General features: G+C 39.8%; 1 protein-coding gene across 1 annotated transcript; it reads left to right on the top strand.

Moving 5' to 3' along the window:
- Nucleotides 1–10,785: 10,785 nt before the first annotated feature.
- On the top strand, nucleotides 10,786–11,592 carry LOC126335693 (gustatory receptor 68a-like). The gene has a single exon (XM_049999151.1). It carries the CDS (start codon nucleotides 10,786–10,788, stop codon nucleotides 11,590–11,592), a length of 807 nt encoding a protein of 268 aa, XP_049855108.1.
- The last annotated feature ends 7,325 nt before the right edge of the window (nucleotides 11,593–18,917 follow it).

The following is an 18,917-nucleotide window of genomic DNA, read 5'->3' as shown; positions in this document are numbered from 1 at the left end:
TAAAATGATGGATACCGATTCTCAGGTGTCATTTGCAAGTAAGCAAGTATTTGGCGCAAACAGTTGAAGTGCACCACGGAAGACGTTAATTGGCATATGTGGAAGAAGTGTAAATTCACTCGTTGCTGGAGTGCTGAAGTTCGGAGTGGGGAAGGTTAACACCCAAGTGGACGCAGACCTTGGTTTCAGCTAAGCTCAGCAGGAGGAGAATCTTAACTGTTGCAACATCGGCCACATGGCCAGGATAAAATCAATTAAATTTGCGTACAAGGTCCCTTAAGGTCAATTTGAGGGATCACATACCGAATGGTAGATAGTCTGGACTGATGTTGGCACTGAACTGCCAGTGAACTCGATGTGTATTGTTGAACCTTTGGCGGGTAACGCTGTATTAGATGCAGTTAGTTGTTTTACACAAAGTTACATGTCCTACGTTCAGGAAGTAGAGTTGTTGAAGGGCACCCTAGTCGCGAATTTAAAAGTGTTAGTTGAAGATGAACTACACCTTGGCATTGCAGCGTCGGCTGCTAAAAGTACAAAGAAGAGCAAGACGAAGTTTAGTCGGCTTACATTACCTTGTTCGTTTAGTTTCTTTGTGACCTGCAATTTTAATAAGAGTAAATTATCACGGACGTAGCGCCACAGGCAACGATCTGATATTGTTAGCTCCTAGGCAAGTCTGGCAGCTGAATGGTCAGGACTTGACAGGAATATTTCCCGCGTCTCCTCCAATCACCGCATGGTCCGCTGTGTCCTTCGTGTTCCCTTAATAAAATGCAGTGGCCCTACACCCCTGTATAATCGTGCCATGACCCAGACTTCATAATGTCGTTTCAAGTCAAAATGGCCACAAAAGAGTCGCTGAACTTTGGTGCGGGACATGCTATTTTTGCAAAATGCCTTGACGGAGAATGAGCAGTGATCTGTACTCCACAAGGTGATAATTACAAAATAAAAATATTCTTGTATAAAACATTGTCGGACTTCTAGATGCGTCAATTATGAGCAAAACCTCAAGCTTTCTTTGATTTCCTCCATCGTATTCATCAGGAGGAACTGACTGTCAACACTACTCCTGCGGTAGCCTTACATAACACAAGGACGGCTTCTGGTGGTTAGTAATTACGTCATGGAGTCGCAAATGGTGTCGGTGTCGGTGGCAGTGGCACCGCCGTTCCCCCGTAGCGTAAACATTGCGATGAATATCTCTGTTTTTCTCTGCATTGAGAGCATAGTTCATGCACTACTAAGGTTATAACCGCTGTCACGGTTGATCATTTACTCACAAAGCCTTATTTGTGTAGTCTTTATAATTGTGGAGTCCCAATATGTGGGAAACTGGAACAAAACTTTGATTACTCAAACAGCATTTTGTGTTTGATTGTAAGACTGTGTTCAGCAACTGCAGATTACTCCAATTCTCAATTTTTAATATGCCGTTGATATTCTGCACAGTGGTCGAATACGTTGGGGATGGAGTGATCGATTTCTTCCGCAATTACATGGCATGCTGCAAACCCCGGGGATCGTGAGGCCGAGACTGTCTTCAACAGGGCGTAGCATCCACTTTATCATTACATTACAGCATTACATTCATAGTTTTCAATGGATCCCTTGGTGAGGAGTCTCTGGTATATGGAAAGAATCAAAGATTTTTTTTTACTCAGATACATGGATATTGTGCAGTTATAATGCAGACAGAATTATGAGCTACAATCCTTGTGAAGATATACATCGATGGAGTAGAAAGAAAGTACTTTAATTCACTCTGAAACCGACCTTTATCACTTACAAGACCTTTGATAGGCTCTGGTAAGCTAGTCAATATATGTTGTTGTTATGGTCTTCAGTCCTGAGACTGGTTTGATGCAGCTCTTTATGCTACTCTATCCTGTGCAAGCTTCTTCATCTCCCAGTACCTACTGCAACCTACATCCTTCTGAATCTGCTTAGTGTATTCATCTCTTGGTCTCCCTCTACGATTTCTACCCTCCATGCTGCCCTCCAATAATAAATTGGTGATCCCTTGGTGCCTCATAACATGTCCTACCAACCGATATCTTCTTCTAGTCATTAAGCCACAACCTTCTCTTCTCCACAATCCTATTCAATACCTCCTCATTAGTTATGTGATCTACCTATCTAACCTTCAGCATTCTTCTGTAGTACCAAATTTCGAAAGCTTTTATTCTCTTCTTGTCCAAACTGTTTATCATCCATGTTTCACTTCCATGCATGGCTGCACTAAATACAAATACTTTTAGAAACGACTTCCTGACACTTAAACCTATACTCGATGTTAACAAATTTCTCTTCTTCAGAAACGCTTTACTTGCCATTGCCAGTCTACATTTTATATCCTCTCTACTTTGACCATCATCAGTTATTTTGCTCCCCAAATAGCAAAACTCCTTTACTACTTTAAGTGTCTCATTTCCTAATCTAGTTACCTCAGCATCACCCGACTTAATTCGACTACATTCCATTACCCTCTTTTCGTTTTTGTTGATTTTCAACTTATATCTTCCTTTCAAGAAACTATCCATGCCGTTTCACTGGTTTTCCAAGTCCTTTGCTGTCTCTGACAGACTTACAATGTCATCGGCGAACCTCAAAGTTTTTATTTCCTCTCCATGGATTTTAATACCTACTCTGAATTTTTCTTTTTATACCTTCACTGTTTGCTCAATATATAGATTCAATAACATCGGAGAGAGGCTACAACCCTGTCTCACTCCCTTCCCAATCACTGCTTCCCTTTCATGTCCCTCGACTCTTATAACTGCCATCTGGTTTCTGTACAAAATGTAAATAGCCTTTTGCTCAATGTATTTCACTCCTGCCACCTTCAGAATTTGAAAGAGAGTATTCCAGTCAACATTGTCAAAAGCTTTCTCTAAGTCTACAAATACTAGAAAGGTAGGTTAGCCTTTCCTTAATATAGCTTCTTAGATAATTCGTAGGGTCATTATTGCCTCATGTGTTCCAGTATTTCTACGGAATCCAAACTGATTATCCCCGAGGTAGGTAGGCTTCTACCAATTTTTTCATTCGTCTGTAAAGAATTCGCGTTAGTATTTTGCAACCGTGACTTATTAAACTGGTAGTTCGGTAATTTTCTCATCTGTAACACCTGCTTTCTTTGGGATTTGAATTATTATATTCTTCTTGAAGTCTGAGGGTATTTCGCCTGTTTCATACATCTTGCTCAGCAGATGGTAGAGTTTTGTCAGGACTGGGTCTCCCAAGGTTGTCAGTAGCTCTAATGGCATGTTATCTACTCCCGGGGCCTTGTTTCGACTTATGACTTCCAGTGCTCTGCAAAGTCTTCACGCAGTATCATATCTCCCATTTCATCTTCATCTACATCCTCTTGCAATTCCTTAATATTGTCCTGAATTACATCGCCCTTGTATAGACCCTCTATATACTCATCCACCTTTCTGCTTTCCGTTCTTTGCTTGCAACAGGGTTTCCATTTGAGCTATTGATACTGATACTGATACTCCACAGGTCTCTTTAATTTTCCTGTAGGCAGTAATTATCTTACTCCTAGTGAGATATGCCTCTACATCCATCCATTAGGCCTCTATCCATCCCTGCTTAGCCATGTTGCACTTGCTGTCGATCTCATTTTTGAGACGTTGAGACGTTTGTATTCCTTTTCGAAAGCTTCATTTACTGCATTTTTATATTTTCTCATTTCATCTATTAAATTCAATATTTCTTCTCTCCCAATGATTTCTACTAGCCCTCTTCTCTTACCTACTTGATCCTCTGCTGCATTCACTACTTCGTCCCTCAAAGCTACACATTCTTCTTGTACTGTATTTCTATCTTGCATTCCTGTCAATTGTTCCCTTATGCTCTCCCTGAAACTCTGTACAACATCTGGTTTAGTCAGTTTATCCAGGTCCCATGTCCTTAAATTCCCACCTTTTTTGCAGTTTCTTCAGTTTTAATCTACAGTTCATAACCAATATATTGTGGCCAGAGTCCAGATCTGTCCCAGAAATGCCTTACAATTTAAAACCTGGTTCCTAAATCTCTGTCTTACCATAATATAAACTATCTGAAACCTGTCAGTATCTCCAGACTTCTTCCATGTATACAACCTTCTTTTATGATTATTAAACCAAGTGTTAGCTATGATAAAGTTGTGCTCTGTGCAAAATCCTACCAGGCGGCTTCCTTTTTCATTTCTTACCCACGATCCATATTCACCAACTACGTTTCCTTCTCTCCCTTTTCCCACTCTCGAATTCCAGTCACCCATGAATATTAAATTTTCGTCTCCCTTCACTACCTGAATAATTTATTTTATTTCATCATACATTTCTTCAATTTCTTCTTCATCTGCAGAGATAGTTGGCATATAAACTTGTACTATTGTTGTAGGCCTGGGCTTCGTATCTATCTTGGCGACAATAATGCGTTCACTATGCTGTTTGTAGTAGGTCACGCGCATTCCTATTTTCCTATTCATTATTAAACCTACTCCTCCATTACCCCTATTTGATTTTGTGTTTTTTACCTTGTAGTCACTTGACCAGAGGTCTTGTTCCTCCTGCCACCGAACTTCACTAATTCCCACTATATCTAACTTTAACCTATCCATTTCCCTTTTAATTTTTCTAAACTACCTTCCTGATCAATGGATCTGACATTCCACACTCCGATCTGTAGAACGCCAGTTTTCTTTCTCCTGATATTGACATCCTCTTGATAAGTCACCACCCAGAGATCCGAATGGGGGACTACTTGACCTCTGGAAAATTTTACCCAAAAGGATGTCATCATCATTTAACCATGCAGTAAAGCTGCATGCCCTTGGGAAAAAGTACGGCTGTAGTTTCCCCTTGCTTTCAGCCATTTGCAGTACCAGCACAGCAAGGCCGTTTTGGTTAGTGTTACAAGGCCAGATCAATCAATCATCCAGACTGTTGCCTTGGAACTACTGAAAAAGCCGCTGCCCCTCTTCAGGAACCACACGTTTGTCTGGTTGCACCTATGGTACTGCTATCTATATTGCTCAGGCACATAAGCCTCTCCACCAACGGCACGGTCCATGGTTCATTGGTAGGATTGAATATATAAGTGCCCATGTATTTCACTCCTTTTTGTACTAATGTTAAGCTTTTATAGTCCTCATACACATGGTTTTTGGCTCTGGTATTATAATCAAGTTTTGCACTATTTTGTGTAAAAATTGACATGTTGGAAATGACAAAGGACATCAATGAGTATATGTACTGAGAAGTAGTTGTTAGAATACGAAGTTTCTTAAAGAGGTGTCAGCATGGTAATCAGGGACTGACACCAGGTATAATCCTAATGACTCGTTTCGGAATTTTGAAAATGTTCTCTTTGTGAGAGGAGTTTCCCCAAAAGATGATTCCATAACTCATTAGAGAATGGAAGTAGGCAGAATAAACTAACGTCTTAATTTTTAAATGACCTATTTATGCTATCATGCGTACTGCAAATGTAGCTGCAGTAAGGCGTTTCATTAAGTCTAGAATGTGAGTTTTCCAATTTAGGTTGTGGTCAATTTGTAACCCTAAAAATTTGACACTGTCTACAGCTTTAATTTCATTGTTTGAATGCATTACACGTATAGGATCAGGTATTCTTTGTTAGGTACTAAACTGTATGTACTGAGTCTTGTCAAAATTCAGTGACAATCCATTTGCTGTGAACCCCCCATTGATACTTACAAATATTTCATCAGCTGATTTCTCAGTGAGATTACGGGTACGGTTTTTTATACCAATACTTGTATCATGTGCAAATGAGACAAAATTTGCCTTTTGTTATACTGCATATGGAACGTCATTAATATATAACAGGAACAACAAGGGACCTAAAATAGAGCCCTGGGGAACCATTTGTTTGATGAATTCATACTTGGAATGACTATTGTTATGTGGTAATCCTGATACAGACACACATTCTATTTAAAAGATAGGATGAGAACCATAATCCTGCCACTCCTCTTAACCCATTATATTTTAACTTTTGTATAAGGATATCGTGGTTAACGCAATGAAAAGCTTTATCCAGATTATAGAATTTTCCAAGTGTTGATAACTTTTGACTTATTAATTCCAATACATCATCTGTAACAGCTAATATTACTTGACTAGTTGACAGTCCTTTCCGAAATCCAAACTGAGTGCAAATGCAAATATTTTTCTGTACTGTACTTATAAAGTCTATTCTATAAAACCATTTCAAACACCATTGAAAATCTTGCCAATAACAAAATGGGACAGAAGTTTTCCATAAATGATTTGTCTTCTTTTTTGTGTACTGATTTGACAATAACATATTTAAGCCTGGAAAATTACCACTATGCTGGGATTCATTACATAAGTACCTCAGTATGTCACAAAGTTCTGAGGAGGAACATTTTATTATGGTAGTGCTGATTTCATCATAAGCCCTGGAACATTTGTTTTTAAGAGAGCTAACAATATTAGAAACCTCTTTCGGTGAGGTAGGATGTAGTTGAATTTTGTCAAACTTCTGCGGCAATGCATTTTTAAATATTTCAAGCTGTTTTCTGCGGATCTATGCAAACCTAAGTTGTGTGGTACTGAAAGGAAAAAGTTGTTCAACGTTTCTCCAATTTTGGAGATATCTCTAATCAACACATTATTTACATTTAACATAATTTCCTCAATTTCCTGATTGATTTTTCCTGTTTCACTTTTCACTATGTTCCATATAGTTTATATCTTGTTATTAGAGGCATTTATTTTTTCTTGAAAATAAATAAATTTTGAGGTTCTGATTACTTTGTTTAGATTTTCACAATATGATTTCTAATGTGATTTAGCTCTGTAGTCATTGTTTTGCATTGAAATTAAGTACAGTCTTCTTTTTGTTTTGTAAGATACTCTTATTCCATTTGTAAACCAAGGTTTTGAAACATTTAAACTGTTTGCTTTGATTGCTTTCTTAGGACAGCAGTTTTCAATGTGTCCTATGAGCGTAATTGAGAAACAGTTATATTTTTCATTTATCCCAGGTGAACTGTATACATCTTTCCAGTCTGTATTCCTCAAACAGTTTTTTATACCTTCAATTCCTGTTTCATTTATTCTTGTTGTTTTCCACTTCCTGTTATTAGTTGAACCAGACCACACTGTATTAAATGAAAGCAACTGGACATCATGATCTGAAAGGCCATTAAATATTGTATTTATACTATGAGTTGCAAGTGTGGTAGTACGTATTAAAATGTTATCAATAGCAGTGCTGCTGTTACCCATAACCCTGGTTGGGAACTGTACTAAGGGAATAGTCGGGAAATAGACCTGATAACTCGCCGTTCTGAAATTCTGCCTGTTTTGCTGGATGTAGCGCCGCAGAAAAGAAAGAATGGAATGGGTTGCTCATAGAATGTTCAACATTTTCTAGTTTTACTTATCTTGGAGAACGCTGACTTCGTATCACGTGAAATATAGCCGTAGTTTCGGAATATGTATAGGTACTTCAGATGATAAATACGGAATCCAAGTTTCCTCGACAGAAAAGGTTTTTGCTGTTTCTACCAGCATAATTAAAGCAGCTCTGTTCTGGACTGGATGGTGAAAATTCTGGGTACTAGGATACAAACCAGTGTGCTTGTGGTACACTGATTGGTCGAGACGTCCAACCGACACTCGTTTTACCAGAACATTTAAAAAGGGCGGCCTTGCTTCTTTGTCTGGCTGGACATTGTAGTGGATGTTTTGTTGCAAGCTGGTCGTACGTTTCTCGAAGTGCTCAAGAGTTTCTATGCCTTGTGGCCGGACTATAATCGTGTCGTCATCATACCGATGAAATGAAGATGGATTACGAGGAGCTGAATGTAATGCACACTCTTATTCAATTCAGCGTGCACGTACGTATTTAGCGCAGGCACAACAGACACGTCGCACTACGTGACTTAGATAGTACTATTCACTCTGCCGAGTCTCGTGCACATCTTTCCTGGATCAGTCCCAACAAACCCAGGTCGTCTATTCGCTTTCTCAACAACTGGCCTCATGAGCCATTTGCGTTTCATATCTGTTTGAAACGTCACCCCTAGGTATTTAGATGATATCAATGTGTTACATAGCCTACCACCATCTTCGAAGATGGAAAGAATGTTTCTCCAGCTCATCTGCGTTAGCTTACATTGTTCTGCATTCTATCCTCGGGTTGTAGAACAACACCCTCTAAGTTGCTAGAACAAAAAGTGTGATGTGGTCTAATGCGGAATAAACACATGAGGTCAGTGCTATGGTAGACAAATAGTGATCTTCATCTTTTTAGAAGAAGTATATCGATTGTATTCGGCCACGATTCATCTATCTCCATGACACACAAGTACATGTCTCATGGAGGGTTTATGAGAATACGAAGGGGCAGATTAACACCTACTGAGTTTGACCTGGTGCGCTAGGGGTAATGTGCCTGACTATAAACAGAAAATTTGCGGGATCAAAACCCAATGGGACCAAGGAATATTTTGGTTGGAATTTAATCTACTCTTCAACTTTCGATGAGTCACCAGGAACGAACATGATTCTGACTCCACGTTAAACGGTAGGTCACCTTTTGTGGCACCATGTGTGGGGTTGGTTACAGATACCCCAAGTCACCGAAAATGCGTCAAATTGAGAGGCATGCACCAGAACGTGGAGCCAAAAGTAGTTGGTGTTATTAATATTTACGAAGATATGAAAATAGCCGTATCCCTCTCATTTCATTACTGAATGGAGTAAGAGCGACAGGGGCAGCTTCTAGTGGAAAATGCTTATCATTGCAATGCACAGAGGCCTACATCTTACACTGCTGGCCTCTCAGAGTAATTACTGCGTTTGGAAAGAATGGGTCGAATCAGTTCTAAGTTCCTGCTTATAGTTCTTCCGTGAGGTTTTCTGATCTAGCTGAAACATAAATCGCTGCATAATGCAATTGGAGTGTCTCAAATCAAGTAGATCTCGAACACCTATTTACACAGCTGCAGCGTTACTGAAAGTTATCATGTTATCTGCCTTCATTGATGCAAGCAGTTTAGTAAATATTTTTTATGAGTTCGGATCCGATTTACTAACTTGAAATGAAAAGGGAAGAGCTACATAGGTTAATCACACTGAACATCATGCAAGAGGAATCCTGAGTACAAAACTATTTTCGTTATGGGGTTACAAATCCAAGCAACATGTGTGTAGAAAGTTGGTATAGAAACTGAAACACTAATTTCTAGATCTCGTTCTAATGTGTCTTTCTAAATGTCAATAATAACTTTGATTTCAGTTTCGTTAAATGAGCAACAGTTTCATTCAGAAAAAAGTAATTGTCTCCAGTAGTTAACTTTCTTCAAATACGTTGATCTGAATTTAGGAAACACTCATTTCCATATTTCGTCTTAATACGTCTTTCTAAATGTCAATAACAACTTTGTTTTCAGTTTCGTTAAATGAGCAACAGTTTTATTCGAAAAAAAGTAATTTTCAACAGTAGTAAACCTTCTACGAATACGTTGATCTTAATTTGGGAAAGAAATAGAAGAATTAAATAAGAGACCATTTCACCCATTTCACATATTAGTCCTGAGGCTTGCTTAGCTGGTAATTATATCATTGCACAACGGTTTGTATTGCTACACCATGTGGCAATAAATAAATAATAGTAGAAAAGCTATAACATACTGATCTGGAAAGACTGTTTTGTTACTTGATTGTAATTCGGGAGAATTATGACTGGCACTCCTTACGAAATGCCATATTGTAAGAAAATATTCTATAAGTGTTATGGCAATTATTTGGATAGGTGAGTACAATATTTTGTATTTTAAGTGGAAAAGGATCAGCAGTGGCATGAAGTAATTGGATGGCGATAACAATGCTATGTGTTTGACTGCTTTCCTACAGCTTCTGCTTCCTTACGAAACAAAATGAGAAAGGAATTAATCTACAATATTTTAGCAAAGTACTGCGTTTTTCATTAGGCAGGCAAGGGGTGCAGTAAGTATGAATTTATTATCAGTAGCGTGTTGCAGCGATAATTAGGTTTTCCTGCTGTCACCAGGTAAGACAAATGGCTTTAGTCAGTGTTATTGTTTGTCGCACATCCTTTGTTGACTTTCAGTTATAAGCGTTTCAGCTTAATCGTACTGCGAGTGAAAAATTCATTTCCAATTCACTTAAATGCCCGCAGGCCATTAGCAAATTAGACAGCGTCGAAATGTCGTGCCTATTATGGACTACGAAATTATTTACTTACGTCAGGTCCATATTTACAAACGCCAACTGAATCAATTTTAATTTCGTGCAAGTATTTTGTTGGATAGCGGAAGTGGCAGCAGTTGTAAAGTCTTCGTTACTACTGCTATATAACTGTGACACTTGGCAAGCTTTCATCTAAGACGTAGGGTTCAAGAATATGCCAGTATTTTACAGGAATAACTGGATGCAGTTTCATATTGGCTTCAATCTATTACATGTATTGTTTGCGGCATTTGGATTAGCGCCATTTTCGGCAGAGAGACAAGAGAGATTCTGCTGGAATATTCAGGAGAAGACTGCATTGAAGAAAATAATGATCCCACCCACCATATGGTTCATCATTATTATGCTTGTCAAAATAGAGACTTTATCCTCAAATGTGACACTATACCGATCCATTTCAGAGCTTATAACACTCACTTACATTATCATAGATTTTCTGACAGCATTAAAAGCGCTGTTAACACTGGGAATATGCACTGTCACTAAGTTTCAGCAGATATGTCAGTTCACTGAAGAAATGAAGTACGCAGATACCAAAATACTGTCAAGGAAAAAAGAAAATATGAAGATGCTGGGTGGTTTTCTACTAGCTGCCAACGTGGCAGTTACGGTAGCCGTCGTCGCCACTATTGCACGAAAATATAACAGACCCTACGAACACCCAAAACTCGTATTCTCCCTTTTCTTCGGCTCTCTGATGACGCTGCAGTTCACTATATTCGAACTAGAACTGTGGTCCAGGTTCCGCTTGTTAAACGACGGACTTACGAAGGCTGTTCCAGTGCCACTCACGCCGGCGTCCCTTGAAGGAGTTTCACCATCGACATCTGCCTGCAGACTGCGCCAGCTGTTGGAGGCGTACACTTCCCTTAGACGTGCCGCACAGCTGTTGCAGTGCCACTTCGGTGCTCCCGTGGCTCTCAGCGTGGCGCAGTCGGTGTGCTGTTCCACTTGCAGCGCCTACGAAGTGCTACTGACGCAGCTGCGGCCTCAGTGGGCAGAGCAGCTGCCACTAAGTCCCTCGGTGGGCAACTCGCTCTTGTGGCTCTCCTACCACTGGCTCCGGCTGACCATGGTGTCGCTGTCCTGCGCTGCAGTCGAGCACGAGGCGGCGAATACCACCGAACTCGTCCTGAGGGCCGCCGTAGCGTCTGAGGGCCGCTGTGCCGACCTGGAGTCTTTCTTGTTGCTCGTAACACACGGGCCAACATTGCGTTTCTCCGCAGCCGGATTCTTCATCGTCAACCGCCGCCTTCTGGTCTCAGCACTAGCTATTGTCCTTACTTACTTAATCATTCTGGGACAGCTCACCCCGAAACTGTGAACAAGTGTAAATTTTTATTTATTTTCTTATACACTTCGAGCAGCACATACTTGCCTGACTTAATACCAATATTTTCCTTAGCCTTCCTTGAGCTCAACGTCTTACAGATTTACATCTTAGGATTATGAATCACAATATAAGATCACTCAGTCTCCTAAATTGATATAACTTCTTCTGTTTCATGAATTTTGTATCTTAGCCTGTAAAATTCCACTTCGTACGAAATCCCGTTCCGAATTGTGCCACTTCCACTTATCCAAGGGTTTTACATTTATGCTGAAGTAATTCTGCTCTTTTTCTTTTCTTGTGACTCATTACTCATATCCAGGAAATAGTAACAGGACACTGATTTTGTTACTAATCATCATTCTTATCTCTTCTCACCTTTCATTTTCAGGCATGTATCTTTGTGCCAATACATTTCAGAATTGGGATTGTTCCATTCACCTGTTCTTGTCATAATCAAATACAAGGTACATATAGGAAACCATACACTTGTTTACTAGATGTTGTTTAATATTTCTCTGTGACAACGACAGTCTCCACGTACTGTGATTTGCAAGGAAATCTAGCCTTTAAAACGTGTTTTTCTGCCAGGAAAGCAAGTGTACTAGAAAGTGAAGGTGATGAATTGCTGATTTATGTGTTCACTTCTCAGTAGAGTCTGTGTCAGTTAACCATTTTCTTTTCTGCTCATGAAGGCATCTTTGAGCATGCTTATCACATCGTCTATCAAAACAAAGAACAACCTCTTTTTCCCAATACATTCTACAGTCCTTTTTCTATTAATATTGTTAAACGTGTTATAAACTTTGCGAATTCAATTTTTACCAATGATAAAACACATTTACACTATCTACTATACACATTCATTTTCTATAATCTGTGACTGATAAAAAAGTATAGTTGTTGTTGTTGTTATGGTCTTCATTCGTGAGACTGATTTGATACAGCTCTCCATGCTACTCATCCTGTGCAAGGTTCTTCATCTCCCAGTACCTAATACAGGCTACATCCTTCTGAATCTGCTTAGTGTATTCACTTTTTGGTCTCCCTCTACGATTTTTGCCCTCCACGCTGCCCTCCATTACTAAATTGGTGATTCCTCGATGTCTCAGAACATGTCCTACCAACCGATCCCATCTTCTAGTCAAGTTGTGCCACAAGCTCCTCCTCTCCCCAATTCTATTCAATACCTCCTCATTAGTTATGTGATCTAAGCTTCAGCATTCTTCTGTAGCACCACGTCAAAAAAAGGATTAAGTCATTGTTTTCAGCATATTTTGAAAAATAATATCATCGTGTGACATATAGAGCCCAGCACACAAATCCCCCTAATAATTTTCATTGGTACATCTGTTTCTAAACATTCGGCTTTCTGTCCATGGTTGTCTTACTTTTGACACTTGCAGTTGTAATCTAATTAAATTTTAATACTTTTCAGAAACAAAAGTAATATCAAACTATCACATCCTTAAGGACTACTAGTTGGTGGGGTTATGCCTGTAATGTATCTCTCTTTTAAGACTTCTACAGCAATTTTTTCAAGTCTGTAGCAAAATCATGCTCTTATTATTTTAATTTTGTTTTAAACTGTATGTGAGATCATACCACAGATTCATGTAATGATTTAAGCATTAAATCTCTTCTATAACTTTTTGTAACTATAGCCCTCTTACTGAATTACTGATCATTTTGCAACTTTTATAAGCTAATTTTTGTGCCTTGGCAACTGCGTTCAGTTACTCGCTATTACTGTGTTTTAATAAGCTTTCTATAATATTTTATTTGATTCATTAATTTTCTATTAAAAAGTGTAATTTTCTTAAAACTGGTTGTTACAGTATTTAAGTTAAGATTTTTGACTCCTCCTAGCAAATTATTACTTTATTGTATCAAAAGTATTAAACCATTATTACTACATATTTTCTCATTTCTTAGCAGTCCATTTCCTGATTGAATTATGCTCTTTTCTCAGCCACTAAAATTGCGATCACCGTTTTTCAGATCCAAAGCCCATAATGACTCTCTTTACTATCTCTTCCTTACATAGTTATTTACATCACGTTACCTTTCACCAGGATGCTATAGAAAATCAGGGATGAGAGCCCATTTCGCAACCTAACAACCACCCTGATCCCCGATGCGGCCTAAAGCTGTCCTCTGTATTTGAGTATAGCGGTGGTGTCAATTAATCGTGTTGGCCTGTTGGGTAGTAACGTAAATCCCTGTCTTCGTTGTTTGGAATATCGTGTTTCAAACAACCGAGCTGTAAATCACCACAAACGGCTTGTTCATGACCTTCAAATGTGAAGGAACACGTTTTATGGTATCAGCTGCTCAGTACAATTGTTATTATATAACATGTTCATTTCCATACGACCAGCTAGTGCCCTCAGTTGAATTGCATTTTAAATGCGCCACCTGCAATTATAACATGGAGAAATCGTGGGTGGCATCTACAGAGGTGTGGTTGTTAGGACGGACTGAGAGATTAGCATCGAGCTAGATGGCTTGGTTCTTCGCTCCTACCCCCTACCTACCAGTTCTTTGAATGAAACGCAAGGTACCTTTGTCAGTAAACCGATATTCTGACAAATATCGAGAAGAAATTCTCTATGTGTACCTCTTTTACTCTGCATTCGCTTTAAACTTTGTGAGCTAGCTTCGTATTATCCACATAAATTGTTTCAAGTCACATTCTGTAGTATAACTGTTAAATATATAACGAAATCCTTGAACTCTGACGAAAAATATTATGGTACTGAAATTAGAGGCAATGCAGTATGTAATAACGTTTAGCAGACAAAGTAGATTCAGGTGAATTAATTGAAAGACTTTGACATTAAATGGAGCGTGTGCAAACGTATTTAAAACCGTTGCTCAATTACACTAAAAGTCAAATCATCCAAGAGGTTCAGTAAGACCTAGATTCACCTGCAATGACCGTAATGACTGCCATAAATCCCGACAAAGTGTGCATTGAAGGTATGCCGATGTGATATCTCATAAAGTCTTTTGCGTTTGCAGTGTAATCTGTGTAACTATGTACTACAACCAAGAATGAATGTTAATAACCTGTTAACAATTCGTCCCACAATGTACGTCTTGCATTTGACACTCTTCAGCTAGAAAACATGAAGAAACTAAAAATAAAGAAATTCTATAATTTGTTTGTTGTTGATTTCCACTACATATTGTCGAAATAGAATGATACTGTGCAAGCAGGCTGATTAGGTTTTTATATTGGCAACGTCACGAAGCGCTCTGTATGAAAATCACTGAATGTGCTGTGTGCAATCTGTGGCCGGTTCGCATTGTTGGAATTTGCTATTCTAGTGTTGGGAAGTTGGATGTGAACAGCGCGTAGCGGTGCGCAGTTGGAGATGAGCCGCCACCAGTGGTGGATACGGGGAGTGAGATGGCGGAGTTCTGAGAGCGGATGATCTGGACGTGTGTCCATTAGAGAGAGTAAATTTGTAAGACTGGATGTCATGAACTCATATATATATATTATGACTTTTGAACACTATTACGGTAAATACATTGTTTGTTCTCTACCAAAATCTCTCATTTGCTAACTATGCCTATCAGTAGTTAGTGCATTCAGTAGTTAGAATCCATTATTTAGCTGGCAGTATTGGCACTCGCTGTATTGCAGTAGTTCGAGTAACGAAGATTTTTGTGAGGTAAGTGATTCATGAAAAGTATAGGTTATTGTTAGTCAGGGCCATTCTTTTGTAGGGACTATGGAAAGTCAGATTGCGTTGTGCTAAAAATACTGTGTGTCAGTTTAGTGATGATCAGAATAAGTAAAGAGAGAAATGTCTGATTGCGTTCAGTTTTGCTCAGCTGTTTGAAAATCAAATAACGTAAGGGGTTTACCAGCACAGTAATTCATTAATTTTTCTAAGGGGACGTTGCGACTGTGATTTAGTACAGTGGCTGAGAGGGTAAGTGCCTTAGGAGTATAAGGTATTTTTCTAAGGTATAACATTTACAGGAACATATGGAAATGGCAAACTAACCCAGTGCGAAATGGAGATATCTCACGATCAGCCTCATCTACTTCGATTTGCCAGTATCCCGAGTACATATCCATGGTTGAAAAAAACTTGGCCCTCCACAGAAAATCTAGTGTATCGTCAATTTGTGGAAGAGGGTAAACGTCCTTTTTAGTTAGCTTATTATGCTTCATGTAATCAACAGAAAAGCGCCAGCTGTCATCCTTCTTCCTGACGAGAACGACCGGTGACGACCATGGGCTCTGCGAAGGCTGAATGATGTCATTCTTCATCATTTTCTCTAATTCGTCGCGAATTATTCGGCGTTCTGTTGCTGACACTCGGTATGCTCTCTGGCTTATTGGTTGACGGTCTCCAGTGCTAATCCAGTGCTTCACAGTTTTTTTTGTCTAATTTGCTCTTCACTTGTGGATTGAAGCACTAAGAGAACTCTTGAAGAATGGCAAGTATCTTCTTCAGTTGTTCCTTAGTGAGATCTGGTGACTGTCGAGCTAGAAGATCTTGTCTCGTAGTGGTAGCGCCAATTACTGTCACAGACTCGGCATGGGAGGTTTCTATGACGCTCAGCTGTTCGGCAATTAACGGCTCAGCGTTTGCTATGCACATTCGTCTTTCAAGGATCTACTGTTCTCGGCGACAGTTAACTGTCTACAATTAACCTAGCCCGTTCTTACACGAACAACAGAGGCTGGGATGACCATGTTATTGTTCAGTGGACTGCTTCTCTTGCATTCCACTACCAGATCCACTGCTGGTGCATAGCATGACACATGACAGTTCTCTTTCTAGCGCTGACTGCAGGAATGTGATCACTTCATCCAGTACACATAGTCTCCACACACTCGGATGCGCATCTTCCTGTCCACAGTATCTCATCTCGTCTAGCATAAACTTCGAGCGACCACAATCTGTAATTGCCTGAGAAGCTTTGAAAAAGTTCCATCCGAGATTGACGTCATGACTACACTCTTGTAAGACGATGAATTCTAAGGGCTGTGTATGGCGACTTATACGCAAACGAATGACGCATCTTCTGTAGGTTTTACATATTTACCATTAGCCACCTTCAGCAGAAATGTTTTGTTGTCTACGAGTATGGTTTTCTGCAACTGGCAACGGTACTTCTGCAAAGTGACTGACTGTGTTACTCCGGAGTCCACAAGAGCTTGGGCTGGTCGGCCATCCAAAGGGATAACGAGGTAGTTTCCTATAATTTTTTATCTTCGGCGACCTCGCGTGCAAGGAAGGTAGCACCCATTAGTTTTCCAGGTTGCGGATGCTAGATGATCGGCTGGAGCTTCTAAACGGTGATGGAGACCTTGATCGGCGTGTTGGGGAGCGTCCTCTACAGCGGATAGCTTGCGGCGATCTACGTGGTCCTGAACCCACATCTTCTTCTTCATCTTCGTCGTCCAGGAGCTGGCGTCGGCTAAGATCGGTCTACTGTCTTCTGATGTGGGCGTCATCAAATACCCATCGCATATCTCGACAATAGCTCACCACATGTCCCGGTCGTCCGCAGTGGAAACATACGGGTTGGTTATCCTGGGTTCTTCAGAGACGTCAGTCTTCCTTGGTGCCAGACACCTTCCTCATGCGACATTGAAATAACGTAAATTCTCCTGGGTCTCAACTCTTTGGCCTATTTAAAGGGAAATGAAGGACAAGAGATTTGGTTCAATGTATGTTACACTTCCTCCTTTATGAAGCGTTTCGGTGTTATGCTCGCCGTGCAAACCAAGTGACTTCTGAAATTACTCCCTCACTATCTGACGAAGAACACTTGTGAAATCAGTTTCTCCCTTCATCACAGACATCGATACGACATTTGGAAGTCGTTCAAGATTCTCGCGTGTAATTTCGGTACCGGAAACGTTGTTGTTGTTGTTGTTGTGGTCTTCAGTAGTGAGACTGGTTTAATGCAGCTCTCCATGCTACCCTATCCTGTGCAAGCTTCTTCATCCCCCAGTACTTACTGCAACACACATCCTTCTGAATCTTCTTAGTGTATTCATCTCTTGGTCTCCATCTACGATTTTTACCCTCCACGCTGCCCTCCAATACTAAATTGGTGATCCCTTGATGCCTCAGAACATGTCCTACCTACCAACCGATCCCTTTTTCTAGTCAAGTTGTGCCACAAGCTCCTCTTCTCCCCATTTCTATTCAATACCTCCTCATTAGTTATGTGATCTACCCATCTAACCTTCAGCATTCTTCAGTAGCACCACATTTCGAAAGCTTCTATTCTCTTCTTGTCCAAACTATTTATCGTCCATGTTTCACTTCCATACATGGCTATGCTAAAGACAAATACTTTCAGAAATCTATGCTAGATGTTAAAAAAATTTTCTTCTTCAGAAACGCTTTCCTTGCCATTGGCAGTCTACGATTTATATCCGAACATCATCACTTATTTTGCTCCCCAAATAGCAAAACTCCTTTACTACTTTAAGTGTCTCATTTCCTAATCTAATTACCTCAGCATCACTCGACTTAATTCGACTACATTCCATTATACTTGTTTTGTTTTTGTTGATTTTCATCTTATATCTTCCTTTCATGACACTATCCATGCCGTTTCAATGGTCTTCCAAGTCATTTACTGTCTCTGACAGACTTACAATGTCATCGGCGAACCTCAAAGTTTTTATTTCCTCCCCATGGATTTTCATACCTACTCCGAAATTTTCTTTTGTTTCCCTTACTGCTTGCTCAATATACAGATTGAATAACATTGGTGAGAGGTTACAACCCTGTCTCACTCCCTTCCCAACCACTGCTTCCCTTTCATGTCCCTCGACTCTTATAACTGCCATCTGGTTTCTGTACAAATTGTGAATAGCCTTTCGTTCCCTGTATTTTAACCCTGCCACCTTTAGGGAGTATTCCAGTCAACATCGTAAAAAGCTTTTTCTAAGTCTACAAATGCTATAAACGTAGGTTTGCCTTTCCTTATTCTTTCTTGTAAGATAAGTCGTTCCAGTATTTCTACGGAATCCTAACTGATCTTCCCCGAGGTCAGCTTCTACTAGTTTTTCCATTCGTCTGTAAAGAAGTCGTGTTAGTATTTTGCAGCTGTGACTTATTAAACTGATTGTTCGGTAATTTTCACATCTGTCAACACCTGCTTTCTTTGGGATTGGAATTATTATATTCTTCTTGAAATCTGAGAGTATTTCGCCTGTTTCATGCATCTTGCTCACCAGATGGTAGAGTTTTGTCAGGACTGGCTCTCACAAGGCCGTCATTAGTTCCAATGGAATGTTGTCTACTCCAGGGGCCTTGTTTCGACTGAGG

The sequence above is a fragment of the Schistocerca gregaria genome, chromosome 2 (assembly GCF_023897955.1).
Source record: "Schistocerca gregaria isolate iqSchGreg1 chromosome 2, iqSchGreg1.2, whole genome shotgun sequence".
In the NCBI taxonomy this organism is placed as follows: Eukaryota; Metazoa; Arthropoda; class Insecta; order Orthoptera; family Acrididae; genus Schistocerca; species Schistocerca gregaria.
The sequence above is the reverse complement of the archived record's forward strand: the minus strand, read 5'-3'. Positions and strand labels throughout refer to the sequence as shown.